The 24033-nt window shown below is 44.4% G+C and overlaps 1 protein-coding gene across 1 annotated transcript in view; it reads left to right on the top strand.

Annotated features, from left to right (window-relative positions):
• Window positions 1-269: 269 nt before the first annotated feature.
• The window catches only part of PAH (phenylalanine hydroxylase), a gene marked incomplete at its 5' end in the record, with an annotated part of 35376 nt that continues 11612 nt past the window's right edge, over window positions 270-24033 (top strand). Inside the window, 8 exon segments of the mRNA XM_084205858.1 lie at window positions 270-344; window positions 459-476; window positions 478-537; window positions 541-594; window positions 4664-4771; window positions 15186-15369; window positions 20718-20806; window positions 22971-23038. Coding sequence (XP_084061984.1) covers window positions 270-344; window positions 459-476; window positions 478-537; window positions 541-594; window positions 4664-4771; window positions 15186-15369; window positions 20718-20806; window positions 22971-23038 — 656 coding nt within the window.

The following is a 24033-nucleotide window of genomic DNA, read 5'->3' as shown; positions in this document are numbered from 1 at the left end:
CCAGAGGTCCTACCTAAGGACAAATCCCTCAGCTGCTGTGCCTTTCCAGAGCCTTCTGTGCCTGACATTTGACATCCAAAGAACACATCCTGCAGAACACCTGATATCTCTCCAGGGGGAGTGACCCCGAGGTGAAACCCACCTGAGACTGAACACGCAGCTGCAGTGAGAAGGAACGGGCTGGAGGCTGAACTGAAAACCATCTGTTGACTTGAAAAACTGCAAGCAGCTGATGTTGATCAGGAGGAGGAAGGCTGTTAATTCAGAGCATGCTGCTCCTCCACGTTGGGTGCAGACAGAAACAATCTGCTGGAGAGCTGCAGCGGCTGCTTGGTGTGCCAGCGGTGGGTGGGGTGGGCGTGCAGGGAGAACGCCCCCTTGGCGTGCTGTCCAGGGGAGGGAGCTGGGGAAGGGAATGGCTTTGCCTTGGCTGCTCCCCTTTAAATACCTTTGCACAGATCTCTGTACACTGCAGTTAAGTCAGAAGGCTTCACCTGCTGTAGTGGAGGGGCCTCACTGTGTGGGTGTTGCTGCCTTTGAAACATGGACTCACAGCACTGCACAATGAATGGTATGAATGGTGACTCTTTCCAGGTAAGTGATGGGGTCTGTGCCTGCTTTTTGCAAGAGGTAGAGGGGTGTCCTGCCTCACTCCTGCACTCCTGTGCTTGTCCTTCCCTCTCTGAGAGGCAGTATGATCCCAGAGGAGAAGAATCAAGGTGTCCTGTCCTGATGCTTTGCAGTACCCGAGCAATTTTGGCAGCTCCTGTATTTGTCTGCTGTTAATTGTGCTCACAAAAACACAGTGAGAATACAAACAAACATTGCAACATTATCCTTATGTACATGGCAAAAAGACAAAGAATCAGAAAAGACCAGAAGCTTATTGGAGGTCTTAAGTGTGTGTGATGAAAAAAATCTGTCTTCTTTTGTTAAAGGAAAACAGATGAAATTATGAGCTCTTCTGGTGTAGCTTTTTGTTAAATTTGGGGCTTTCTTTTTTAATGTTTACTGACTGACTGACTTTGAACTCTTTGCTTTGGGAAGTACAGGAAGGACCTGAAGTTCATGCCTTTTAAATACAGGCGCTGATGTTACTTCAGGGGCAAGTGATGTAACCTGAGGCCAGCATGGTTAATTATTAGGACAAAATTCTGCACTTATCTGTCCTTTGCAATGCTGCTGAAGCCAGAGACAAGCTGCATCAGATGTGCATAAAAAGGAGCTTCTATTTCTTATAAGAGCCAAGGAAGAGAGAGATGCCAAGGAAGCCTCTGTTCCTACTTCTTTGTGTGCTGAGGCTGAACTCCCATAGTATTTCTCTAGAGTCTCACCTTGCTGCTTATCCAAGTTGTGTAATTGCTTGGTTCCAATGACAACTGCCATGATGAGCATTTAAATGCTTTAAGAAATCTGACTTGGAAACGAATTCCATTTTCAAAAGTAACTTGGAAATGTTTTAATTTGAAATATTTTTTTCCTTTCCTCCCCTTCCCCCCCATTTTGTATATCTAGTAAATTTGAACTTTACAGCAGCGAAGTGAAAATTTTATATCCTGAAATAGCATGAAAAACTTTCTCTGGCTTTACCAATGTTGGAATTCACTCTGAAGGGCTTTAGCTAAATGGCTCAGCAATGGATTAGAAGGCTGACAGGATTGTGCTATTGACTCCCAATGCTGCCACCTGTGTCAGAATGGCAATACCAATATATGTGCAATGTGGCTAACTAAAAATGCAGGTTTGTGCTCAGGTAAACCTATCCTTGCATCTACATAACACTTTGAGATTGTCCTAGGTCCAGAAATGGTTGTTCATGCTTTCCAACTGGTTCTCATTTTATTTCCTGGAAAAGAAACAGAGCTGGAAGAAAATTAGAGCTGAATTTATGCCCTCTATAAATCACATATACATATCACAGAGACAAAATTTCAACACAATAAAATTGTTTCTTCGACTCTGGATCATAATCACAATAGTAACAAAACAGTAGAACAACCCAAAGCTGCATTTCCTCCATGTATGTTGAGGGACTAGAAGTTAAAGTCCAAAATGAGAATGGAAAAACTGATCAACAGTTAAAGCTCTGTGTAAGTACTACAAAAAGCACAACAATAATGTGAGTGCCTCTGTTTTTGCTGCTATCACCTCCAGTGCATGTGTTGAGGGTTATTTTCTGCAGCGTGTATTGATGCAGTCTGTCTCCATGTATCCTGATAAGCACTGGGTACCAGGAAAACAATCATTTCAGTCTTCTCCCCCTTTGCTATTAAAGATGCCACCTCTGTGACAGGCTCAGGCTTGGACTGAGGCTGGTTAAAAGACCTTCCAGGGAACTGAGTGCATATGCAGGTGGGCAAGTTAAGCAGGTATGAGGCTGTTTACAGCATTAGTGCCTACTCCCTAATGCAATGCGTCTTTTTCTTAAGCACCAATATAAATCAAGTTACAAGAGTGGGAAAGTGACAGAGGACAGATTGAAAGCAGCTGATCTCAACAAATCAGAGCTAGTGACCAATGAGTTTGGGAAGGTTTTTTAAGGCTTTTTTGTCTAATCTCATTGTACAAAGAGATCAATTATTATCATCAGGATTGCCTTGCAGGACTTCAACTTTGCATTATATCCCCTGCAAGTATGCAAACCTTGAATTCTTGATTTGTCACACACATTCAAGTCAATCTATCATATAAGTTGGTTCTCGCAGCATGACTTGGCAAGAATATTTTAAATATATAACTGCATGTATTTTAGAGCAGCTTCATTGCAGACAGTGAAAACCAAAATCTCAGTCCATTGGGCAGACAATGGTGGAGCCAGTTCTGCCCTTGAGATCAGTTTTGGCTGTGGTGGGTGAAAACAGAAGGAAAAAGCAATGCACGGACAGTATTTAAGATGACAGTTTTGGTCACACTACCATAAAATTTCAGTACTACAGACATTTGTTTTGGCTTTTGCCAGACTCCTGTCATCATTTTCCCTTGTGGTTGCTTGAGGTGTAAATGGATTTCATTAGCCAGCTGACACATCACTTCCAGCTGCTTTTCCTCTTGGTCCTCCCCATGTAAGAGCTGGGCTGATTCCCTGGCTGCATGGGGACTCAGGCGACACAGAGATGCTGCAGGAAGTGTCACAGCTGAACAGGTGGCAATCTTCCTCCTGGTGCAGCACTTCCACTACAGTTTGCACTAGAGGTCCCTCATAAAGCTGAAAGACATTTGGAAAACCTTTGCAGCCTCTGGAAACAAAGCCAGATAGAAAAATGTGTGGCCAGTCTGTTAGCAGCAACCTTGGAGGCAGCCTTGGAGATGGCTTGAAGAATCAGCAGTTATTTACTTTACAAAAGAAGGCAGCTCTTCATAGCCCTGCCTCAGGAAATGTAGGCCCACCAAGAGCTTTATGGCTTCAGGGCAGCTGGCTTTGATTGTTAATTTGTCTTCTACAAAGGCTATCTTTACAGAGGACAATATTTGGGAACTGGGACGCTTTTTACTCTGATTTATATGTTCGTTGAGCAATAGCCATAATTGGATCAAGCTCTGCCCAAAAACACAGATCTTATAAGGAATATTTGAATGGGTACCTTGAATCAAGCTTCAGCCCAGGACTTGTTACACCAGGACTCCTCCATGCTGCAGATGTCTGGTGTGATCTTTGAAATAACAATCACAGGCAATTTGTCCAAGACCAGCAGAAGTTAAAAAAAATGGCATAAACATGCAAATAAGACATTAATATGTCTTCCAAAAGTCTGTGATGGTCGTACATCAAATTTGCTCTGATATCAGAAAAATTAGGTGATTGAAATGTCAGCAGGCATTTACCTGCCTTGCCGAGTCCCAGCTTTCAAGATCTGCCTCCACTCCAGGGCTCAGTTTCCTCTTTCAGAAGTGGTGAAATAGCTCTTCCCTTCTTAACAGAGCTTTTGTGAAAAGAAACACATGTAGAGACATGCAAAGACATTCTAGTAATGAGAACTGTGAAAATAATGAAAATAAACCTTCGAGAGTACTGGAAATTGAGCTTTGGAATTTGCAGAGTAGAAAATCAATAGGAGAAAGGGAACCAACATAAATGAAAACACATCTTGCCCTGAGTCTTTACTCATTATGGGATTTAGGGAAGATCTAAATGTTTGCTCCAACACTTTTTTTTTTTTTCTTTGATTTTCTTTGCTTGGTGCTGTTGTTTTGTTTTAAAATCCCCTTCCATATCCTTCCTGTGAACACTACCTCTCTCCTGGGGATACCTGGAAGGTACAAGCAGAACTGAAGGGAAACACAGATCATGGTCTGCATCTCTGCACAGAGCTCACATCCACATTGCTGTGCTTAACCCTGAGTGCTGATGAACAGGAAGCCTGAGGGAAGGACTTTGCACTGGAGCTGAAACCAAAGTGCAGTAATGTTTCCAGTCATCCCTGAGGGGTGAGGGGAGGCAAGGATAGTATTAGGTTTATTTGCATGTCCTTTTTGAGTACCTTGCTTTCACAAGGGCTCTAGATTGAGAGAAGGGATTTGTGTCTCTACCATCATCAGTCAGAGCAGCCCCAGAGCTGTTTTATACCTCCTTTACATCCCTGGTGCTGTGCAAAAGGGACATGGAGAAAGGTAAAACTAACTCCTAGGGTGAATGGTAGTAATATTTGTTTTGATTTCCTTTCAGGAATCTAGCTACATTGAAGACTCCCCCAGTAAAAATGGTGTGATCTCTTTGATTTTCTCTCTGAAAGAAGAAGTCGGGGCGTTGGCTAAAGTCCTGCGCACATTTGAGGTAAATATTTTCCTTCGGGTCTTTGCCATTTTGTCTGGCAGCCACATTTTCTCAGGGTCTTGGAGGCTGTGTTTGTGATTCTATTTCATTGCCATTATAGGGGAAAGCAGCCTCCATTGCTTTTCTGGGCTTAAAATCCCTTGAAGTCTTGGGGCAGAAGTAGCTTTTTTAAACAGAAACCTCTACCTTTAACTGACATGAGGGTGGGAAAAATGCATTTTTTCCACTTAAGAGGGAAATATTTAATCATAACTGCTGTAATAAAAGGTAAGGATGAGTTGGGCTGTGACCTAAGATTGACTTATCACCAAATAATTTGCCTTATAACTTGCAAGGCAAATATAACCTGCATGTGAGCCATGTGACTCACAATGCACATTGCACAAGGTGCTTCTGCTGGGGGCAGCTCTTAGCTCTTGTCCACCCAAAAAAAACTGATATAAAAGATTCTACCATCTCCCACCTGCAGTACTTCTGCAGAGTGGGTAGAGGGTGCCTACAGAACAGCATAAAAATGACAGCACGTTTTTTTACACCAAAGGGACTCAGTAACTTATGCTGAGTGATTTGGAAAATTTTTGGGGAAACAAGGAGCCATTTACCTTTCAGGACATCGTGTGCCTATTTATTCTTGCAGAAATATTTCCCAGATGTCATGAATGTTGTTTGAAGAGTACGAAATCCTTGCGGTTCAGGATGGTTGTGTTGCAACACACAGCTGTGTACTCTGTGCTCCCAAGTAAATACACTTTTATATTGGTTCTGTGGCATTTATTTTTTTAAAATGTAATAGTTGTGCCTGAAAACAGCAATTCCTTTAGAACACTCTAAGAAGTTGTGGCCTGCATATTTTCCGTTCATAAATTGAATTTACTAGGAAATGAGAGGTTGTGTGTTATGGGTACAAAAGAAAAATAATTATGAGTTTTAGGACATATTTGATTCATTAAGATAAAAAGAAATCCACCAACAGAAGAGCAAGTCTAAGTCTGTGAATTGACTAGTAAAATCCTGCAAAATGTCCATATGTCAGTGATGTGCATGTCTGTAAATGAATTAATGAGACTGTTGATATTCTCTTATTAATTCTACTAATTAAATTGCTGTCAGCTCTAAAGAAAAGTTTGTAGAGGAGCTAGTATAGGAAAGAGAGAAATAACCATTCCTTGGATGTGACTTTTCTTGCCCCAAAGCAGATACCTAAATTAGACCAACAGAGTCCCTTTTTCCCAGTGGCCCTGATTGCAGCTGAGAAGTTGGGACTCAGTTTTCCACCCAACAAAGCCAATTCTTTCTGGGCTAGCTCTCAGCCTCCTCCAGCACCAAGGCTTGACAAGAGACCTGGCATAGGTACTCTTAGATCAGTTTTACATCTGGCATTGTACTGGATGGATGGATGGATGGATGCAATTCAATAGTACAAGGCCAGCTCCTCAGGGCTGTTAGTGAATTCCTGGTGTAAACCAGAGCAGCCTTTGTGGTGCTGTAACTCCATTCCAAGAACTGCACAGAGGTGTAAGTTTTAAATTCATGCACAGCTGGGAAAACCTTCCCCCTTTTCCATCTGGGCCATAGCTCTGGTGCCTCAGAGAAAGACTTTGTGCTCACTGACATCACAGCACAGACAGGGAAAGTGGTGATAGGCAGGTAAAGAGTGGAAACAAACAGGAAGAACTTGAGGGAATGTTTTTGTCTTGTATTCCTTCACTGCCTAATAGCCTTAGCTGAGAGATGCTACTGGAGTTAGCTCAGGCTCTCTGTGGGTGGGGTCCCTGGGCAGGGAGACACCCAGCCTTGTCCCCTGGCTTGTGTCACCAGCTTGTTGCTGGCTTGTGGAAATGGGGTGGATTTGTCTCAGAGGGGCCTCACAAGAGGAGATGTGAGGGTGGCTGCTCCAGCTGTCATTGCCTCATGCAGCCACATGCAGTAGGAAAAGAGAAAACTGACAAGCCACAAATAGGATCAGGCTGTTTCCAGGAGCAGATGTGGTGCTGCAATTGTTCACTTCATGGAGGGGGTCCACACCTTGTGCAGCTGCTGTGCTGGTGGCCACGTGTTGCATGTGTGTAAACCTCCTGCTCCTTGCTGAGGTGGGGGTGCCCAGACTGCTGGCCCCTCTCTGGGCACTCCTGCATGGGAATGCAGGCAGAGGGCTCAGCTCAACCCCTCCTCCCAGCTCAGACTTGGGAGTGATTAAGGGAAAGTGCCTCCAGCACTGGCTTTGAGGATTTTGCCTCTTTTCTAGACAGTCTGTAAAACTAATGTGGGACATGAAAGGGAGAGGAGGAGGGTTGAATGAGCTGTAAATATGAAAGACTTGAAAATTTGCCCTCTCTCCCAGGGAAGGAAGCATGGAAGCAAGATCCAGACTGAGTCATAGGGAATTGAGGAGATACCTAAAGAAAGGAGAAATCTTGAGGAGCCATCAGCACATAGGATGTCTTTCTGTAGAGGAGGTTTCTGTATGGACCTGGGAAGGCTCATCCTCTCCTTGGTTCAAGAACTGGAAAAAAATTTTTTTACTCTGTGGAAGCATTGTTCAGCCACACTTGAGTCCCTTCCTGGGATGCACTCCCAGCTTCACACCCTGCCCGTGTCCCACTCCTGCTGAGGTTAAACTGTCCAGACTTTAGCCCCTGTCACAGCTGGTTCTCCATGGGCAGCAAGACAAAGGGTCACCAAGGGGTGTGCTCTAGCCTGGGCCTGCCCCTGGATTCCATGAGGTCCAAGACTTCTGGCTCATCAAGCATCATGGCAGGGAGACTCTCTAGTCACCCACAGAGCAAACCACCCAGGAAAGGAATTAGTGTGCAATTCCCAATTCCCAACAGCCCAGAGGGAAGGGGCAAGCCCCCATTGTGGGAGCCAGGATGGACTGAAGGTAGGGCAGCATCCTCCAGGCAGAGGGAGGCTCAAGGCTAAGGGCTACAGAGGGCTCATGACACAGAATTATGTCCTCTAGTTCAGTGGCCAAGTTTAAGAGAATTTCAATGTGTTTTGTGGAAAGAGAAATGTTTGTCCTACTCAAATATCCCCTCAGGGTTTTTCATGCAGTTGGCAGACTACTGCATGCTCACATTTGGGGTTTTTTTTTGCTCAAACACCCAAACTCTAGTTTTCTGTTCAGGTCCCAGTTGCACACAAGTATGTGGTTACTGTGACAACTCTTGTTTTCCTATGTAGCTTGAAGGATTTTTTCCTGAGGAATCTTCTCAATGAACTTGGCTCTTTTTGTCTGCTGGCTTTTGCTCCAAAATATACTTGATTATTTCCACTTTTTTCATATACTTACTCAGGAAGACCCATCTAAACACCTGACCTTAGCAGGGTTCTAAGATTTTCTGATCTCTGGCTCTTGTCCCTTCTCTCTGGTTTGCAAATCCTTGCCTGACTGCATGAATCTGTTCCTCCTGGACTGGCATAGCATAGAGCTCTGCCACTGCTGGCAGTACAGCCCCTGCAGCCCCTTCTGTCCTGTGGAGAGATGTGTCTGCAGGGCCAGATTCACACTGATGTGCTGTGAAGGGTTAGCAGCTCAGTCATGCTCAGCAATAAGCAGATTGCTAAAGCTGAATCCACTTTGCTTCCACACTAGCTGCTCTGTTTGTATGTTAGGGATGTGGCAGACATTCACTTTTTGCTTGTCAAACCCAATTGTTTTGCACTTGAAAAGCCCCTTTGTCACCTCTGTCCTCATTGCAGGCTCGAGGGTGGCTGTAGGGACAGCACAAATCCACCAGCAGTGTCTTTACACCGACTTAATTTTAATGGGATCTGCTGTACACTGAGGTGCTCCTTGGGGTAGCCCTGTGCTGTTTATTTGTGTTGTAGAAGATGGCAGCTAGGCAGCCAAAACTTGAATAAATACCTTCATCTGAAACAGAAGAGCACACATGACTAAATATCATCCTTAAAATCAGGAAGACAGAACAGACATTATGAAATTGTGTTTCTTTTTTCTTCGCTGGATACATCAAAAATATTCAGAGTATAAGCTGACGCCAAAAAAAAAAAAAGAGAAATCTTACAGGTTTCCTATCAAAACTGAAAAAGCAAAACTGAGCACTTTGGGTTGACCTAAGTGTTACACTTGGTAGAAATGTTTGCTTCTCTGTAGTGATAAAAACCTATTAAAATTGAGGAAGCTTTTTTAAGCAACAAAGTTCATTCTGGGAAAAAAAAAAGTGAAGGAAAACCCACACTGCTCCCCCTCAAAGATTGCCTTTTCTGTAGTTAAATTCATCATTAAAAATATCAGAAATAAGAATTTCCATGTACAAAAAGGATTGCCTTCAGTTTTAATTGCAGATTTTCCACATGAATTTGTGAATACACTGATCTTCTCTGAAGTTCTTTTCCTGATGCATCTACAAAAAGGAGATCATCAGCTGTTTTAAGTGGCAAACGTTGGAATACATCACAAGTTTCCTTAACCCATTGTGAGAGATGAACCTTCTATCTTTTCCTCAGTGATGGGACCTCCTCAGATACAGAGCAGGACTTCAGTGCAAGGTGCAGCCATCACTGGGTAGGGATCTAGCTCAAAAGCAAAAAAAAATGTTGATTTGCACCATGTACTCCTGCTCCCAGCGTCCCATGGGGATAAGTTACTGTTCCATAGAAGGATGGGATGGGAGTAAGAAGCTGTACTAAAAGAGATCTGCCACTTTCAGAGTCAGCAAAGGCAACTCTGCTCAGTTTCTATTTAGGAACTTCATTCCACAGAAAGTCCTCCGTGACTTTCATCTCTTTGTGCCTTGGGAAGGCATTGGCTCTGCGGTGGCTGGGGCTGTTTCCAAACCAGGGGAAGAAAACAGTGACTTTGGCCAGGGGGTGTGCTGGAAGTGTCTGCACTGATAGGTGAACTGCCTTGCCTCTACCACAAGATTGTTTTTTCATTACACTGTATATATGCACAGCAGTGGTCATTTCATTACACTGCTCCAAATCCACATCTGTGGGGGTCCCAGCTGTTTGTTTCTCTGGGTCTGGATTGAAGACACTTGAAACAATAGTTAATGTTCAGACTCAGGTGTTTATTGTTTCTTATCAGTAAAACAGTTTCACTACTGTGAGTTGGGCAGCTTTTCATTAGAAGGCACAAAATGGCCAACAATCTCTTGTTACAAGGTCTTTTAAGACTAAACTATCCAATTAAGAGCTGACACCTCGATTATTTTCCCTTTTAACCCAATAACTGATCCCACAGAGCTGCAATGCGGACTTTTCTGCCCAGTTACAAAATGCCACCCAAACCCATGGAGAAGAAGGAAGAAGCATGAAGAAGAAACCCAGGATGACACCCTCTGCTCTCCATCTTGCTTCCATCCACAACATACTGAAAATCCCAACACCTAAATTTCTCACCCAGTGGCACACCTGCACTGCTCTCCATAATCTATTTCACACTTCTGTGGATTCCAGTCTATCTTGAAGTCTGGGAAACTTTCTCCATGAATGACGGTCAAAGTCAGTGCTGCCCTGGGGGTCAGGGCACCCCAGAGCAGACAGAGAAATATTCCCTGTGCCCTGGGTTTCCACACACATCCTTGGTCTTATCCCTCCTCTTCCTGTGGCCGCAAGAGCAGGACTTGTGGATCTAATTGATCACCATGGGTCTAAAGAGAGGAGTGCTCTGTTCACAGGTGCTTGTGCAATGCCACATGCTGCCACGTTTTTGGTTGTCCTGTTCCACGTGTTTTGTAGCCAGATTTGGCTGCAAGCCTAGTGAAAAATTTCAGGGTTGGAGCAGAGTGATGGATACCAGAGGCTGCTCCAGGGCCAGCTGCCCTCTGGCACTCTTTGTTGGCAAGGACCTGCCCTGAGACACTTTTTCTCTTTGAGTTTGGAAGGAAAACTCTAGCAGTTTTGAAGGAGAAGATTCTCTCTGTCTCCAGCTGAGAAGCAGGCCCTTGGACAGTAGAGCTGAATCAGATGCCTGCCTTTGCCTTTGCTTTGGGAATCCATGACTGAAAGCATTGCTGTAACTTCCTAAGTCCTCTGATCTATGAAAATTCAAAATTAGGCACTGAACTTATACTTGTGCTTCTGAAAGGGTCCTCCTTCAGGAAACCCTGAACTATACCATGGCAAGGGTTAAAGGAACATCTCATCTCTTTTTTCATTTTTTTTCTTCTTTTTTTTTTTTTTTTGGTACCAGAAAGTGCAAGTAAAATCCTTTTTTGGGGGAGATTTTTACCCAAATTCTCACTTAGTGTTGATTAGTGGCACCATACTGTTGTTGAAAGTTCTTCATCTGGTAACAATGTGGGGTCTACTGATGAAGCCAAACTTCAGTAATGACAACAGACACGAAAACAAGCTGCAGCTGGATTTCACAGCTGTACTTAGTTTTAGAACCATATATAGGAGCATTTAGTAATTAGTGAACAGAAGGATGTGTGAGTGTCATGGGAAGTAGTAACCCATAACATTTTCAGAAAGGATCCATCCCTGCTGAAAGCTTCCTTGTGAACACACAACTTTCCTTTTTCAGTGACCAGGCCATCAAACAGAGGGTGGGACTAAATTCTCTTGGTAGTGACTACCGCAAGACTGCTGGTGTAGTGCAACACCAGTCTGGTTTTTCCCCTGCTGGTGTGGGACATCTGCAGCATAGGTGGTGCTCAGTTAGGATGGAAAACCTGGAATAAGCTGGGCAACCGGGAATAGGCTGGAGCTGCTTCACAGACTCTGAGAGGGAGCCAAGGCTGAGATCCAGCACTGTGAGGTAAGGCAGGGAGGGACATGGGCAATCTCCTCCCTGCATCCACCACTGTCTCTGTTTTAAATTGATATTTGTACTGCTACCCCCTTCAAACTCTGTTAGAACTAATTCTAGCTTGATCTTTGAGCTCAGAGAATGTGTCTTGAAACTTCCTTCTCTAATGGGCAGTGATAGAGCTAATTGGCTTGGATATTAATACAACAAAAGCTGAGGTTTTCCACCCCTTGGAATGGGGGTTTTAAGAAAGGTTTAAGGAAAAAAAAAAACAAACTACAGCAGGGACGTGGTTTTATGACAGGATGTGTCTATAAGGGAGGGACTCAACCTCTCCCCTGGTCATAAACCTGAAGAGAAGGAGTGGAGTACCAGCCTGCTCTCTAAGTTCCTTGCAGCTGCACTGGGTGGTGGCAAGAACTCAGCAAAGACACATCTAACCTCACTCCAGGGGCTCATCTGATCCCTACCAGCTCTAAAACAGGAAGGGCAGAAGAGATTCATGTTAATAGCTGTGGAACCCAGCCACAAACCTGTGGCAGTTGGGATCTTCCAAAGGTGTTAGGTTAGGAGTTAGGTTCCATCAACAAAAAGTAGCTCATAAAGCTGGAATAAATTTTATCAGCTTACTTTTGAAGGCATAAATTGTCAAAGTGTCAATCTCTACTAAAAAGCAGATAGAGATTGAAAACTGCTTAAAATGTACAACTAAACAAAAAAAATTGCCCTCATTCTCCTTTCTCAGAATTTGGAGCTCCAGAAGTTGGAGCTTTAAAGGAAACATCATCTATTGGGAGAACTGTGCTGCAATAGCAAGGTCTGGCAACATCAAGGATACACAAGTTCGGAACAATGTGAAACTATGAAGATTAAACACTAGATGGAGTAGTTGGACTAGAATGAAATTGAGATTTATAAAGCAACTCTAGTAACTGTAAATATTTTGAAATCAAGGGCTTTGTAGCAAGGCACAGCACATGAGAACACACTGCTCCAGGAGTGCCAGTTCAGGGAGTTGGACATATGCTGCTGGATTCTTGCTCTATAAACAGCCACCAGAAGGGTTCTCCCTTTAGCTTCTCTGTTGTAAGGTCCTGAAATCTCAGCAGAAAGAGGTAACAGGTTGGCTCTGGACGTTGCTGAGTGACAGACATCCCTCAAATAAACAGCAAAGAAGCTTTAACACTGTGGGGAGGTGTTCTGCTTCTCTCAGGTGTAAGAAAGGAGGTAACTCTCTCCATGGGCTCCTTCCTCCATCTTCTTTTTTCCCCTCTTTTTTCTCACTGTCTTAGGTTGTGATAGTTTGAGGGGTATTGATACTCCTGCTGCCTTAAGCGTGTCTCATACCCACCCTGCAGTTTATCTCTTCATTCCCAACCCTTGCATCATTCTGTTTATTCTGGGGGCATTGCTGTCTGTCCAGCTGCTCACTGAGCCTGACTGGAGAGCTGCTAGAGTAGAAGATCAAAAACCAAAGGGATGCAGTTTAAGGAGCCTTCAGCCCAGAGAAGAGAAGGTGCTGGGGAGATCTTATTGTGGCCCTCCAGTACTCAGAGGGATTCTATAAGAAAGAAAGATGGGGACAGAGTTTTTAGCAAGGCTGTTTGGGATGGCACATGGGGTGATGGTTTTAAGCTAAAAGAGTGTAGATCCAGAGCAGGCATAAGGAAGAAAACTTTCAGGATGAGGGTGGTGAGCCACAGCGAAGGCACAGCAGCTCCCTGTGCCTGCTCTCTGTCAGGAGCTCCCAGTGCCTCACCACAGGGACAGGACAATGGGCAGTCTGTGTGGGAAGCAGGGCTTTGGAGGCCTAAAACAAACTGTCCCCAGGGCCAAGGACAGTGCTGGCCATTCTCTCCCTGGGCAGACAGCCCTGTGAGGACGGCATCTCTTGAGAGCAGCAGTTGGTGAATGAGCTTTTGACCTTTTCAACTTATTGTATTGGTATCTAGCCAAACAATTTGAGTTCATCTCTAGTGTGCTCTGCTCAGGAAACAGAGCAATGACATATATGTTTCCTACCAAGGAATAAACTGCCTTTTGTGGAGGAGTAAATCAGGCCTTTTCTGCTGATGGCCAGATGCCTTCCTGCACTATGCAAGCACTGAGAGGAGCAAAGAAAACCCTAAGAGGCTCAGAAAGAGGGATGTACAGTTAAAAAAATCTTCCCTTTTTTTTCCTTGTAGGTCAAAAGTAGATCCTAATCCAGCATTACTTCATGGATTAAATCCTTACCCCGCTGTAGGAGGGAGTTTGACATTGACACCAGCAGGGATAGCTGCTTCACCCCATGTAGTTTGGAGTCCTCTTCAGCTTGAAAGACAAAAACCAAAAGTTTCTCCAGGGATGCTGGTCACCATGTGTCAGCCCCTCAGACTCTTCTTAGGGTAATGGTTCTTTCCTCCAGGGATTTGTAAATTCCTCCCAAGGGACAGAAGCCCAGGCCTGACCATGACATGCTGACTCTGCAGCACCAGTGTGAGCCTGACAAGATGGCCAGGAGGCAAAGTCAATGTCCATAGAAACCTGTTTAAAAGATTTTCCAAAAAAAAAAAAAAAAAGAAAAGAAAGCAGGATTTTTATATTCAAATTATAGTGCTCAAGGAAACATTTGAGTTCTGTTAACAGGGGTAGATATTCCTGGACTTTTCTTTTGGACTTTCTGGGGGTATTTTTCCTAAACAATTTTTGTTTTCCTGGACTTTTTGTTTGCTTTTTGTTGGAAAAATAGGATTTCTAGCTGTTTGTTGCTTAGACATCAACATGGCAGCCTGAGGTCAGGTTCTCACTGGCTATAGTCCTCAATGCTACAGCTGCCAGGGATCTCTCTCTTCAGAGCTAGGAGACACTGCTGATGGTCAGCAAAGATATTTGGTGAGACAGAACTTGAATTTCTGTGCTAAAGAAAATAATCCTTCTCTGTGAGGATGACTAGACTTGGGAGGAGTTGCCCAGAGAAACTCCCTCCAAATTTGAGTGGCCATAGCCCTGGGAAATCTGTCCAGGCAACCTGAGCAGATTATTGCACTTGCTGATCTCCAGAAGTCCCATTCAACCTCACCAAGTCCATGATCCTGTGATTTAAAACACCCATTTTTTTATTTGCACAAACCTGGGCTGCCTTTTGTAGTGCAGATCCGTGTGTCCCATTGGATCTTTGCCCAACAGCTGCTCACAGCCCTGGAAACCGTGCAGGTGACTGAGCAGAGGTTTGGTGCTGATCTCACAGGGTGCCCAGCTGCCTGCTCATCCCATCTTCTCTCCAGATGTTCATCAAGACAGCATTCAGTTTCCCATGAGAGGGTACTCTACAGGTGGAATGCCTTCTTCCTGTGTTGGTGCTGGGAAAATGTCTCCATCAACACAGACGAGCTCTCATTATGTGCTTGAGGGACTGGAGCTGCCATTCACAACACAAAGCCTGTTTACAGCTTGTATCCTGCTTCCACCTTTCTCTAAACCTTCAGTGGTGCCCAGTCCTCATGCTGGAGCTCTGTACAAGGGTGAATCCCACATTTTTCTCATTCTTCCTTTTTGTTTCTCTCTCTGTTGTGAAAGTCCTCAAGTCCAGTGGCCGCTTTTGAGTTATTTGGATGGTACAATATGGTTTGCTGACTGACACGTATTTATCCAGTCTTTATGTCATATTCCTTCCCCTAAAAACTGTGGGACCAAAATTTCTCTTTCTCATAGGAAAAAGGTATAAACCTGACCCACATTGAGTCCCGACCCTCCCGTCTCAACAAAGATGAGTATGAATTCTTCATTAACTTGGAAGGCAAGAATGTGCCAGCACTGGACAAGATCATCAAGTCCTTGAGAAGTGATATTGGAGCAACAGTCCATGAGCTCTCACGAACAAAGAAGAAGGACACTGGTAAGGATGTGCTGACAAGGTTAACGTTGACCTGGACCATTTATGTCACGTACTGAAATTACTTGTTTTTCCTGTAGTAAAGGAGATCCTCTTGGATCTTTATGGCTACACTTCCCTCTCTCTGTCTTTATTTTTCCTGTACTGTAAATTTTTTCATTTGGAGATTTTCTGTGCAAATTTTTGCCATGATCCTGACTAGGTCTCCTGGGAAACTAGGGATGCTCTGCCACCCACTTTGATGGGAACAGGACTAACTGCCCACCAGGGAGGGCAGTTGCAGATCTGCCTTCAGAGGGAAATAAGGAAAGATTTTTTGAGTTGTTCCTGCTCCTGATTCTCAGAGATTTGCTGGAGTTGAGGCTGCTTGGTGCAGTGGTGGCTGCCTAGCAGATAGTCTGAGACAGACTTAAATGCCTCTTCAGATAACAGATGTGATTTTAATAGGATTTCAGACTTTAAATACTTTAGGCCTGGATCTTCCTCTTCCTTCCTAGGAACAACATGAAAGGACATTAATACCTTTTTGAGATCAGCACTGGTAATCCTTTTACCCTTTCCTTTGTGTCCTACCCATGACATTACATTTGAAGATGAAAAAGAAGAAGGCAGATTCTCTTTGGAGTCAGTTTTCTCCATTCATAGACAAAGGGACAAAAGGTTGATTAGGTGATTTATGATCATGTCAGATCGAAGAGGTTCACTTTTGGGGGCTTTTTTATTTCCAAAAGAAAGCCACAGGACCTACCAGGGCTTAACATTCATTTTTCCAGTTACTATGAAGAAGGTAATAAAGAAGTTTATGAAATAATAAAGTTGTCTATAAACATACACCAGAGTCAGACAGAGATACAGCTCTAAATATCATCCAGGAAAGTCTTGCATGTGAAATTCTGACCTCACAGAAGTCAAAACTCCTGTGGTCAGCTGTAGGATTAGGATTTCACTGCATGTTACTGTGTTGATCAAAGGAGTTTTTGAACTAGATTATCCTGTCAGCTTCAAAAAGGGACTTGATCCTCTTCTGTCTGAGAGGATAACTTGTGTTTGTTAGTTTCAGCAATTCAGAAATATTATAAAATGGGAACAATTTATTGCTGGGGAGAGAGAGGAAGATTAATATTTCTCCTTGCCCTTTCTCATTTTTTTTCAATTTCAACTCTTCTCATGAGCAATAAGGGTCCAGCCAAACTGAAATCCTCCAAGGACCATATTTTGAAAGGTCAAACAAGCCCTGCTTAGGGGATGAACTGTGGGTGGCAAATCCTGGGCAGAGGCACTGCAAGGGCAGAGTGAGATGGGAACAGCCTGAGCTGTAGGAAGTGTGGTGGGATGCTGTCCTTTATCAGGGATGGCATTAACAAATAACAGGCCTCGTGGTGCCTTTTAGGCCAGCTTGTCTTTCAAATGTATCCTCCTGGCAAATCTGGTCATAGTCCACAGATGTGCCTGTGTGAAATCTTATTCCCAAAACACAGAACAAGAGCGCTGTGCCTCCAGGGAGCACAATCTCAGACAGATGGTTTATGGGGATGTTGCCACACTTGTCTCAGTGGGCAGGTAAAGGCTGGGAAGGTTTTCTTCCAGAGGCAATCTGGGATCCCATGGGACTGATTCTTTTGCTGCAGCCTAGGATGCTGTCATTTCTTCCCCGCAAAGGATTCACTTTGCTCCCGCTCGTGATTTGAGAAAGAAAAACCTTATTTTTCTGTTTCCTGTGGAAAGCACACAGTCCCTTTTTTGGGGTACTGCTTTGTTGGCACTCAGAGGAAATTTCTGTATTCTGTCCCTTCTGTATAGCTCAGGGCTAAACACTATGTGTATGTGATTTATTGGGCAAGGCATAAGTGAATGGCTTTTTCTTTTTTTTTTTTTTTTGAGGGGGGGGTCCCACTAGCTGCTTTTAGTATCTTTTCTTAACTAAATGCAACATTTAATTGACACATTACAATAGTTACAAATATCAGATTTGGATCAAGAGTATAATTTTAGGTGAGAGCAGGCCAGCAAAGTGCTGTAAATCCAAATGTAGCTTCGGAGCTTCAGATGAGAAGGGCTGGCAGCTGCTGAGCCAAAAGCTCTTTGTGTATGTGGAAAGATTTGTTGTAAAAACACAGTGCATCTCCTAGTGGCTCTTTTTGGAAACAAGATGGTAGCTGCAGTCCACTTGGAGCCCATGAATAAAAATAATTAAATATTATTCTGCTGCAGCATTAGGGAAATGCAGACAATTTATTGCATTTCTGAAACAAGCTGGGGGCTGAGGATCTGTGGGGCCCTTGTTTGCTAGACCCTGAGGCTAGCCAGAGCATTAGGGAGTGTTTAAAAAAGGGCTAAACCTGGGCCTTGAACTGCTATAAATTGCATAGACCTGTCTTTGACCCTCCTCACAATAGTCCAAGTGGAGGATTCTGCAGAAGTCCTCGCTGCCCCTGCTCTACTGCCTCTCATATAAATGGCTTATTAGCATTCTGCTCAGCGTTTGACCCCACAGTAATTTGGTCACCACTTGGGTGTCCAGCACCATCCCCTAAATGCTGCTGTTTCACTTCCAGGCAAATCAATATTTATTACTGATCAGCCCACGTTTGCTCCTCAGACCTTCACAGAGGCCCAGTGTTGCAGGACCTGGCCCTGGCAGTTCATTAATGGCTGTGCAGACAGACAGACAGCGAGTCTGGCTGTAGGAGGATGCTGCAAACAAAATATGGGATAGATTCAGCCAGGGGGTAATTTGATTTGATCTTTTGAATAGTTTCTGGGAGGGCTGGGGACAGTGTCCTGGCATATCACATCTAGGCAGAAGACCCACCAGTAGCCTTTTTTCACCCTGGGCCTCGATGCGAGGGCTGTATGGACTTGATGCACTGTTTGCCCCAGAACTGTGCTTTGATTCTTGTTTCCATGAGAGTTGAGAAAGCTCAGCGCTTTCCAGGACCCAACTTAACAACTTAGGCTGGTGCAAGCAGCACTAAGTCTCCTTGGGATTTCCCTTCCACAGCCTGCCATGTCCATCCAGCTCTGCAAGCTCAGAGCTGCTCTCATGTAGCTGCTGCTGGTGTTTGGGTAGGCAGGATCAGGACTAGGTGCCAGGAAGATAAATTGCTTCTCCTGTTTAGGGAAAGAGCAAATCACCCATCCCCACAGCCAGGACTGACACCACATCAGCCTGGAGTCAGTTTCTCCTTGAGTCTTTCATGAGGTCTGCATGAAGTACGAACACAATCTTGAGAATAAGATATTTAATGAAAGTAAGTCTGTATGGAAAGTAAGTCAGCAGTGGTTCAAACCCTGCCCAGTGAGATCTTTTTGATTCAGGCCAGCAAAGCCCTGCAGACATCACTGCCAAAATCCAGTGCAGACTTCAGCCCCCACCAGTTTTTCTACACAGCTTGGACCGTCCAGGTCATGGTGCATCCCTGAGAAGAGTGGTTTTCTCTCTAACACTGACAAATCCTTTGCTGTGGGGCTGCCAGGCAGCCTTTTTACCCCAGTGCCTAACACAAAACCATTCACCAGTGTGCCTCACCCCAGGCTGGTATTGGGGAGTGTGAAGCACAAAACAGTGAAGCAATTCCCCACCAGCCCACAAAGCTCAGTGATACAGCCAGGAGACAAACCCAGATAGAAAATGGTGTAAGTAGTGACCACTCCCTATAGATGAAATTCACCTTTTTCTCCTCCCCCCGTGACTAGTTTAAGCGAAGGGGTTGGGGGTGCAGGAAACTTTCTGACAGCGAGGGGAGAGTGTTTCTGGAGCAAGTGGGATAACCAGCGGTACCCCCGGCAGCACAGAAACCCACATGGGGACCTTCCTGGGTCTGCTGCTGCCATCTAGTGACTTGTTCAGGGCTGGGTTTTAGGACAAGGAGAAGCGTGCGCATCCTGGAGAGGGGCGGAACAAATCCCCCTTGTGCAGGGCGGGGGAAGGGGAGGCACCGCAGGGGTACCGCTGAGCGACTCCCTGCATCCCGGGATGCTCAGGCGTCCCGGCATCTTCCTGCCCAGCAGCAGCCTGCTGCAGACAAATGTGAAGGCTCCCAGCACGGAGCCAGGCTGGGATGGGAATGCAGTCCGGGCTGTGGGCTCTCTCTCTCTCTCTCTCTCTCTCTCTCTCTCTCTCTCTCTCTCTCTGCCTGGGGCCCAAAATCGAGCCCTGTAAAGCTGCTTCACCTGCTCCAGCGCCTCTGTGCAGGTGCCTCGCAGAAACCCAGTGAACCCAGTGCCACAAGCGCCCTCTGTGCTGTGAGGCTCGGTACAAAGCTGAATAGTCCTGGAGAGAGAGAGATCCTCTTATCCTGCAGGTGGTCCATCAGGTCTGGGATGAGCCCCATCACCAAGACACTGCAGGGAACTCATTCGGCAGCTGTTGGCCGAGGATGAGGTTCACTTGGCACAGCCCCCAAAATCAGATGGGGAGGTATGGCCCAGCAGCAGAGCTCCCAGCTGAGCAGAGAGCCACAGAGGGGAATCAGCTGTGTTCCAAGCACTGGCTGAGCAAGCAACCCCCATTTGCACAAGAAAGTCTCTCAATGAATTGCTAACTTTTTACTGATAGAGACTGCCCCTGTTCAGTCCCCTGCATTGAATTGCCAGGAAGAAGGTCGATTTACTCTTTTTTTTATCTCAACACATCACATCTGGAAATCCCTGTGATTCTTGCCTCTCACCTTATATCTTTCTGTAATGAGAAGGTCACACAGGCATTACACTCTGTGTGGTCAACATGGTCCCTTCTTGCATGCTGGCTGTGCCTGGGACAGTGTGTATAGCATGTGAGTTACAAGGCAGCAGAGAACCAGACCAAGAAGGTCAATCAAGCTAATGCACTATTGTGTAATGGCTAACACAGTGATACAGTGCTAGTCTGAGGTACTAGGATGCCATTTGTCGTTTTGTTTCAGAATCCTAGCTCAACTGGGGCCACCAAGTAGGTCTCAGAGTGTTTCAGACAGTCCAAAAATTCTTTGTCTTTGTTGTGGAGTTTCTTGTGATTCCTTTGAAGGGGTTGATTCTGGCTTGTTGTGAAAATTTTCTGCATTTTGATTAGCCAAGACACCAGAAGTACTAAACAGAAAATCATAAACATTACAAGCCAGCTCTGCACCAAGGTTCTGATGCTCTCCACGCCCTGTATTCTTCCAACAGTGTGAAACAGTCACAAATTCAAGACAACTTGCTTGGTTTGTTTTACTTGGTTTGTTTCCTGCTACAGTGAAAAGGATTAAAAGAATTTAGCCCTTTGCCTATATTTCTTTATATATATGATGAAAAGATGAAAATGTCAGAAGGTGGTCAAAAATCAAGTAACAAAGAAGAATACTAGTCTCTATTTCTTTTCTGTTTTGCAGTACCGTGGTTCCCAAGAAGTATCCAGGAGCTGGACAGGTTTGCCAATCAGATCCTAAGCTATGGAGCAGAATTGGATGCTGATCATCCTGTAAGAATTCTTTTTAGCAATTTTTCTAGTTATTGACACTGCTGCTTCTCTCATTTAAATTTGCTCTTTTTTAGTACAGATCTAGTACACTAAATTTCACACTAATTTTTACATGGTACAGGACAAGAAGACTACCACATTTTTAGGGTTATAATCAGCCCAATCCCTGGCTATGGAGTAAATCAAACCACAGGTTGCTATAATTGGGCAAATGCCAGGAGATGATCTTAAAAGTTGTAGTGGTTTTCAGAGCACAAGGCCACCACAAGGACACATCTAATCTTCCCAGGAGGCTCTGATGTAGTGATTTCAGGCTCACTTTGTGTATCACAAACAAGAAATGGCATAGTCCAGAGAAAGAAAGACTTTTTTCATCCTTGATTGCACACACCTGATTTAGCTCAGTGTATTGTTATGTGGATACTCAATCTGACATGGTACTTTTACGGTGAGACATGACAAAAGAAAATGTTCATGGTTCAAAAAGTTTATGATTTAAATGGTAGCATCAGAAAGTTTTGTTCATTGATTTAGTTGTTAAAAAGAATTGTTTTGTGGTTTTTCAGTTTTGTTCAGATACAAGAATATTTTCTGCCTCTATTCCCTCTCCAAGCAAACAACAACTTACTTTCATTTGTCAAAACACACTGAGTTCCATGCAGCGCACCAGAAATTGCTGCTATTAGTTTAATTGAGATAGGGTGATTATAAATAAATTACATGCAGTGCACCAAAAATTGCTGCTATTAGTTTAATTGAGATGGGGTGATTAGTCATTCACTACCTATTGCTTAATTCAAGACGTGTTATGTACCATGTACAATGATTCATGATGTTCACTGTGGTCATATGAGAGGCAGAATGAAAGGAGGTACACTGAGCCAATGGCCCCCTTGTGTGTTGTGTGGGAATAGACCAAGATTGTATTTGAAAAAAGAACCAAGAAAAAAAAAGAAAAGAAAAATATACAAAAAGCAATGAAGAGTCTCCCCTCCAGTTCCTCGAATTAGTTAGTGAGCACTTGTGCCTTTAAAAAGAAAGCCAGCTGCTGGGGTAAATAGGTGACAGTCCATAGAGTGCAGAAAAAGAGAAATTAAAGGAGCCTGTGGTTTTAGTAAAGTGATGCATGGAATTTAATCACAATGACCTCCATGACAGGTTAACCTTGGACAGTGCATTTTTTTGGCCACTGGCTACCCCTTTTTGATTCACACCTGTGAATTTTTACACTCCTCTTCAGCTGCCCTCTGTACTTGGCTGTGTTTTGTGGCCCCTCAGTCCAGTTGTGCCATTGACCATGAGGAGATGCATTTATGGACTGCTGCAGTGCTCAGGGAGCTGTTCCTGTTTGCCCTGCAGAAAGGCATCCTAGCTTGGAAGGAGGGTGTTTCTGCACTCCAGGTGGTGAAGGCACTGCTGGTCCTGAGGATCTTTTAGTCTAAACAGCAGGCACACTGGGGTGGGAGAATGCTTATCCCAGATGAAGATTTAGAGGTTTTATTTTTTATCCTTGATTTTATTGCTAATTAGCTGCAAAGGTCAAACTCCCAGCCACAAGGTCTATTAGACATTCTTTGTAGTCATTAATTGCCTTCAAATGGTTGAATTTGTAGTACAAATAGGGGGTTTTGGCCTGCTAAGTGGCTACTGATCCTCCAGCAGTTTGAAAATGAGCACTTTTAAGTGTGGTTCATGCTGAAAATCTGCCTAAAAGGTCCGATTGAGTTGATGAATGTGTTTCTAATGTGCTTTGATTCTGCTTCTCTAGAGCAGCTTGGCTGTGCCAGGGAGAGCAACGAGCTTCAAGGGAAACCAGAAGGGCATGCTTACCCGAGTACTGATAATTCTGGGCTGCTCTTGCCAGGGGCACCTTGTTGTTGCTGCAAAGGAGCAAGTTTCCCTATCTTATGGGAAGTGGAAATGAGAAAAAGAAAGGACTTGGGGGGCAGGGGTGGTGAGAGACTGTGGCTGCTCAGAGGCTCTGCAGCCCAAGAAGGAGCACTGCCCTGGCTGAGTGGAGCCTGGCAGAACAGAGGCAGCTTTCCCACCAGCCTTGCTGCACTTGGATGCACCAGCCATGCCTGAGGGTGCTCACTAGAAGGAGGGCTCTTCACCTTTTGCACTTAGTGACCGTTCTGCACTGAGCATCGCTGTTTCTCTTCAGGGCTTCAAAGATCCCGTGTACCGGGCCCGGAGGAAGGAGTTTGCGGATATCGCCTACAACTACAGACAGTGAGTACCACTGCATGGCAGCAGAGCAAGCCCTCCTCTCCTGCCCTCTCCTGGGCTGCTCACCCTGCTGCCTATCCCTGCTTTTCCACAAGCTGTTGGCTTTTCTCTGACATGTGCTTAAATCTTCCTGTTCGTGCATTTATCCCCAAATCGCAGAAAAACAAAGGTAAATTGTTCCAGGCACACGTTCAGAAGAGACATCATCTCCCTTCTCTCCCCACAACACCCCTCTTTCCCAGCTTTGTTGTCTAATTGAGCAGCAGACTGTTGCTGCTACAAAGACCTGAGCATTGAATAAATCTGGTATTCCCCATTAAACCAGGGCTGGGGGAGGAGTGCCTATCATTAACATTAAAGCAGGATCTGCATACACTATTAAAATAGTGAATAGCATATGGTTCTGATGCTAATACAGTGTCTGTTACCCTACTTTTATCATGTTTAATCCAGCTGAAATCAGCAATTTAGGCTTTTATTTCCCAAGAAAAATAAATTAATAGAGATGATAAATTCAGTTAGAACAGGTTTATTTGATTGCTTTCAATGATCAGATCTGGAGGAGAAAAAATTCTGTTCCCAGAGACACTCATGTGTATAGATAGGTACTACTGGGCCTGTTTCTTGCTGGGACTGGTAAAAACCGTGTTTGCAAAGAAAAAATTAACATATATTGTAAATTCTGGGCTACAATTTGCACAGGATCAAAAGATAGCTCCCGAGCCAAAGAGCTAATAATGTAATCACAAAAGGAGAGACAAAATTGGACTGGTTGATGGAAAGTACAAAAAGTCAGGTGAAAAAAGTCAGAAACCCAGTTTATAGCTAGAAAATTTGGATAAGATTTTTCTGTCCAGATGTGGACAGATCTAATGTCCATTCTTAGATATCCCACAGAAGATACAGAGAAGTGGTCAGGAGGAGAGGCACCACCAAGTTTATCAGGCTTCACTGAAGAGGAAAGGGTTCTTAAGTTGTGAGGGTACTACACAGCTGCA

The sequence above is a fragment of the Fringilla coelebs genome (genome assembly GCF_963513975.1).
Source record: "Fringilla coelebs genome assembly, chromosome: 5".
In the NCBI taxonomy this organism is placed as follows: domain Eukaryota; kingdom Metazoa; phylum Chordata; class Aves; order Passeriformes; family Fringillidae; genus Fringilla; species Fringilla coelebs.
The sequence above is the reverse complement of the archived record's forward strand: the minus strand, read 5'-3'. Positions and strand labels throughout refer to the sequence as shown.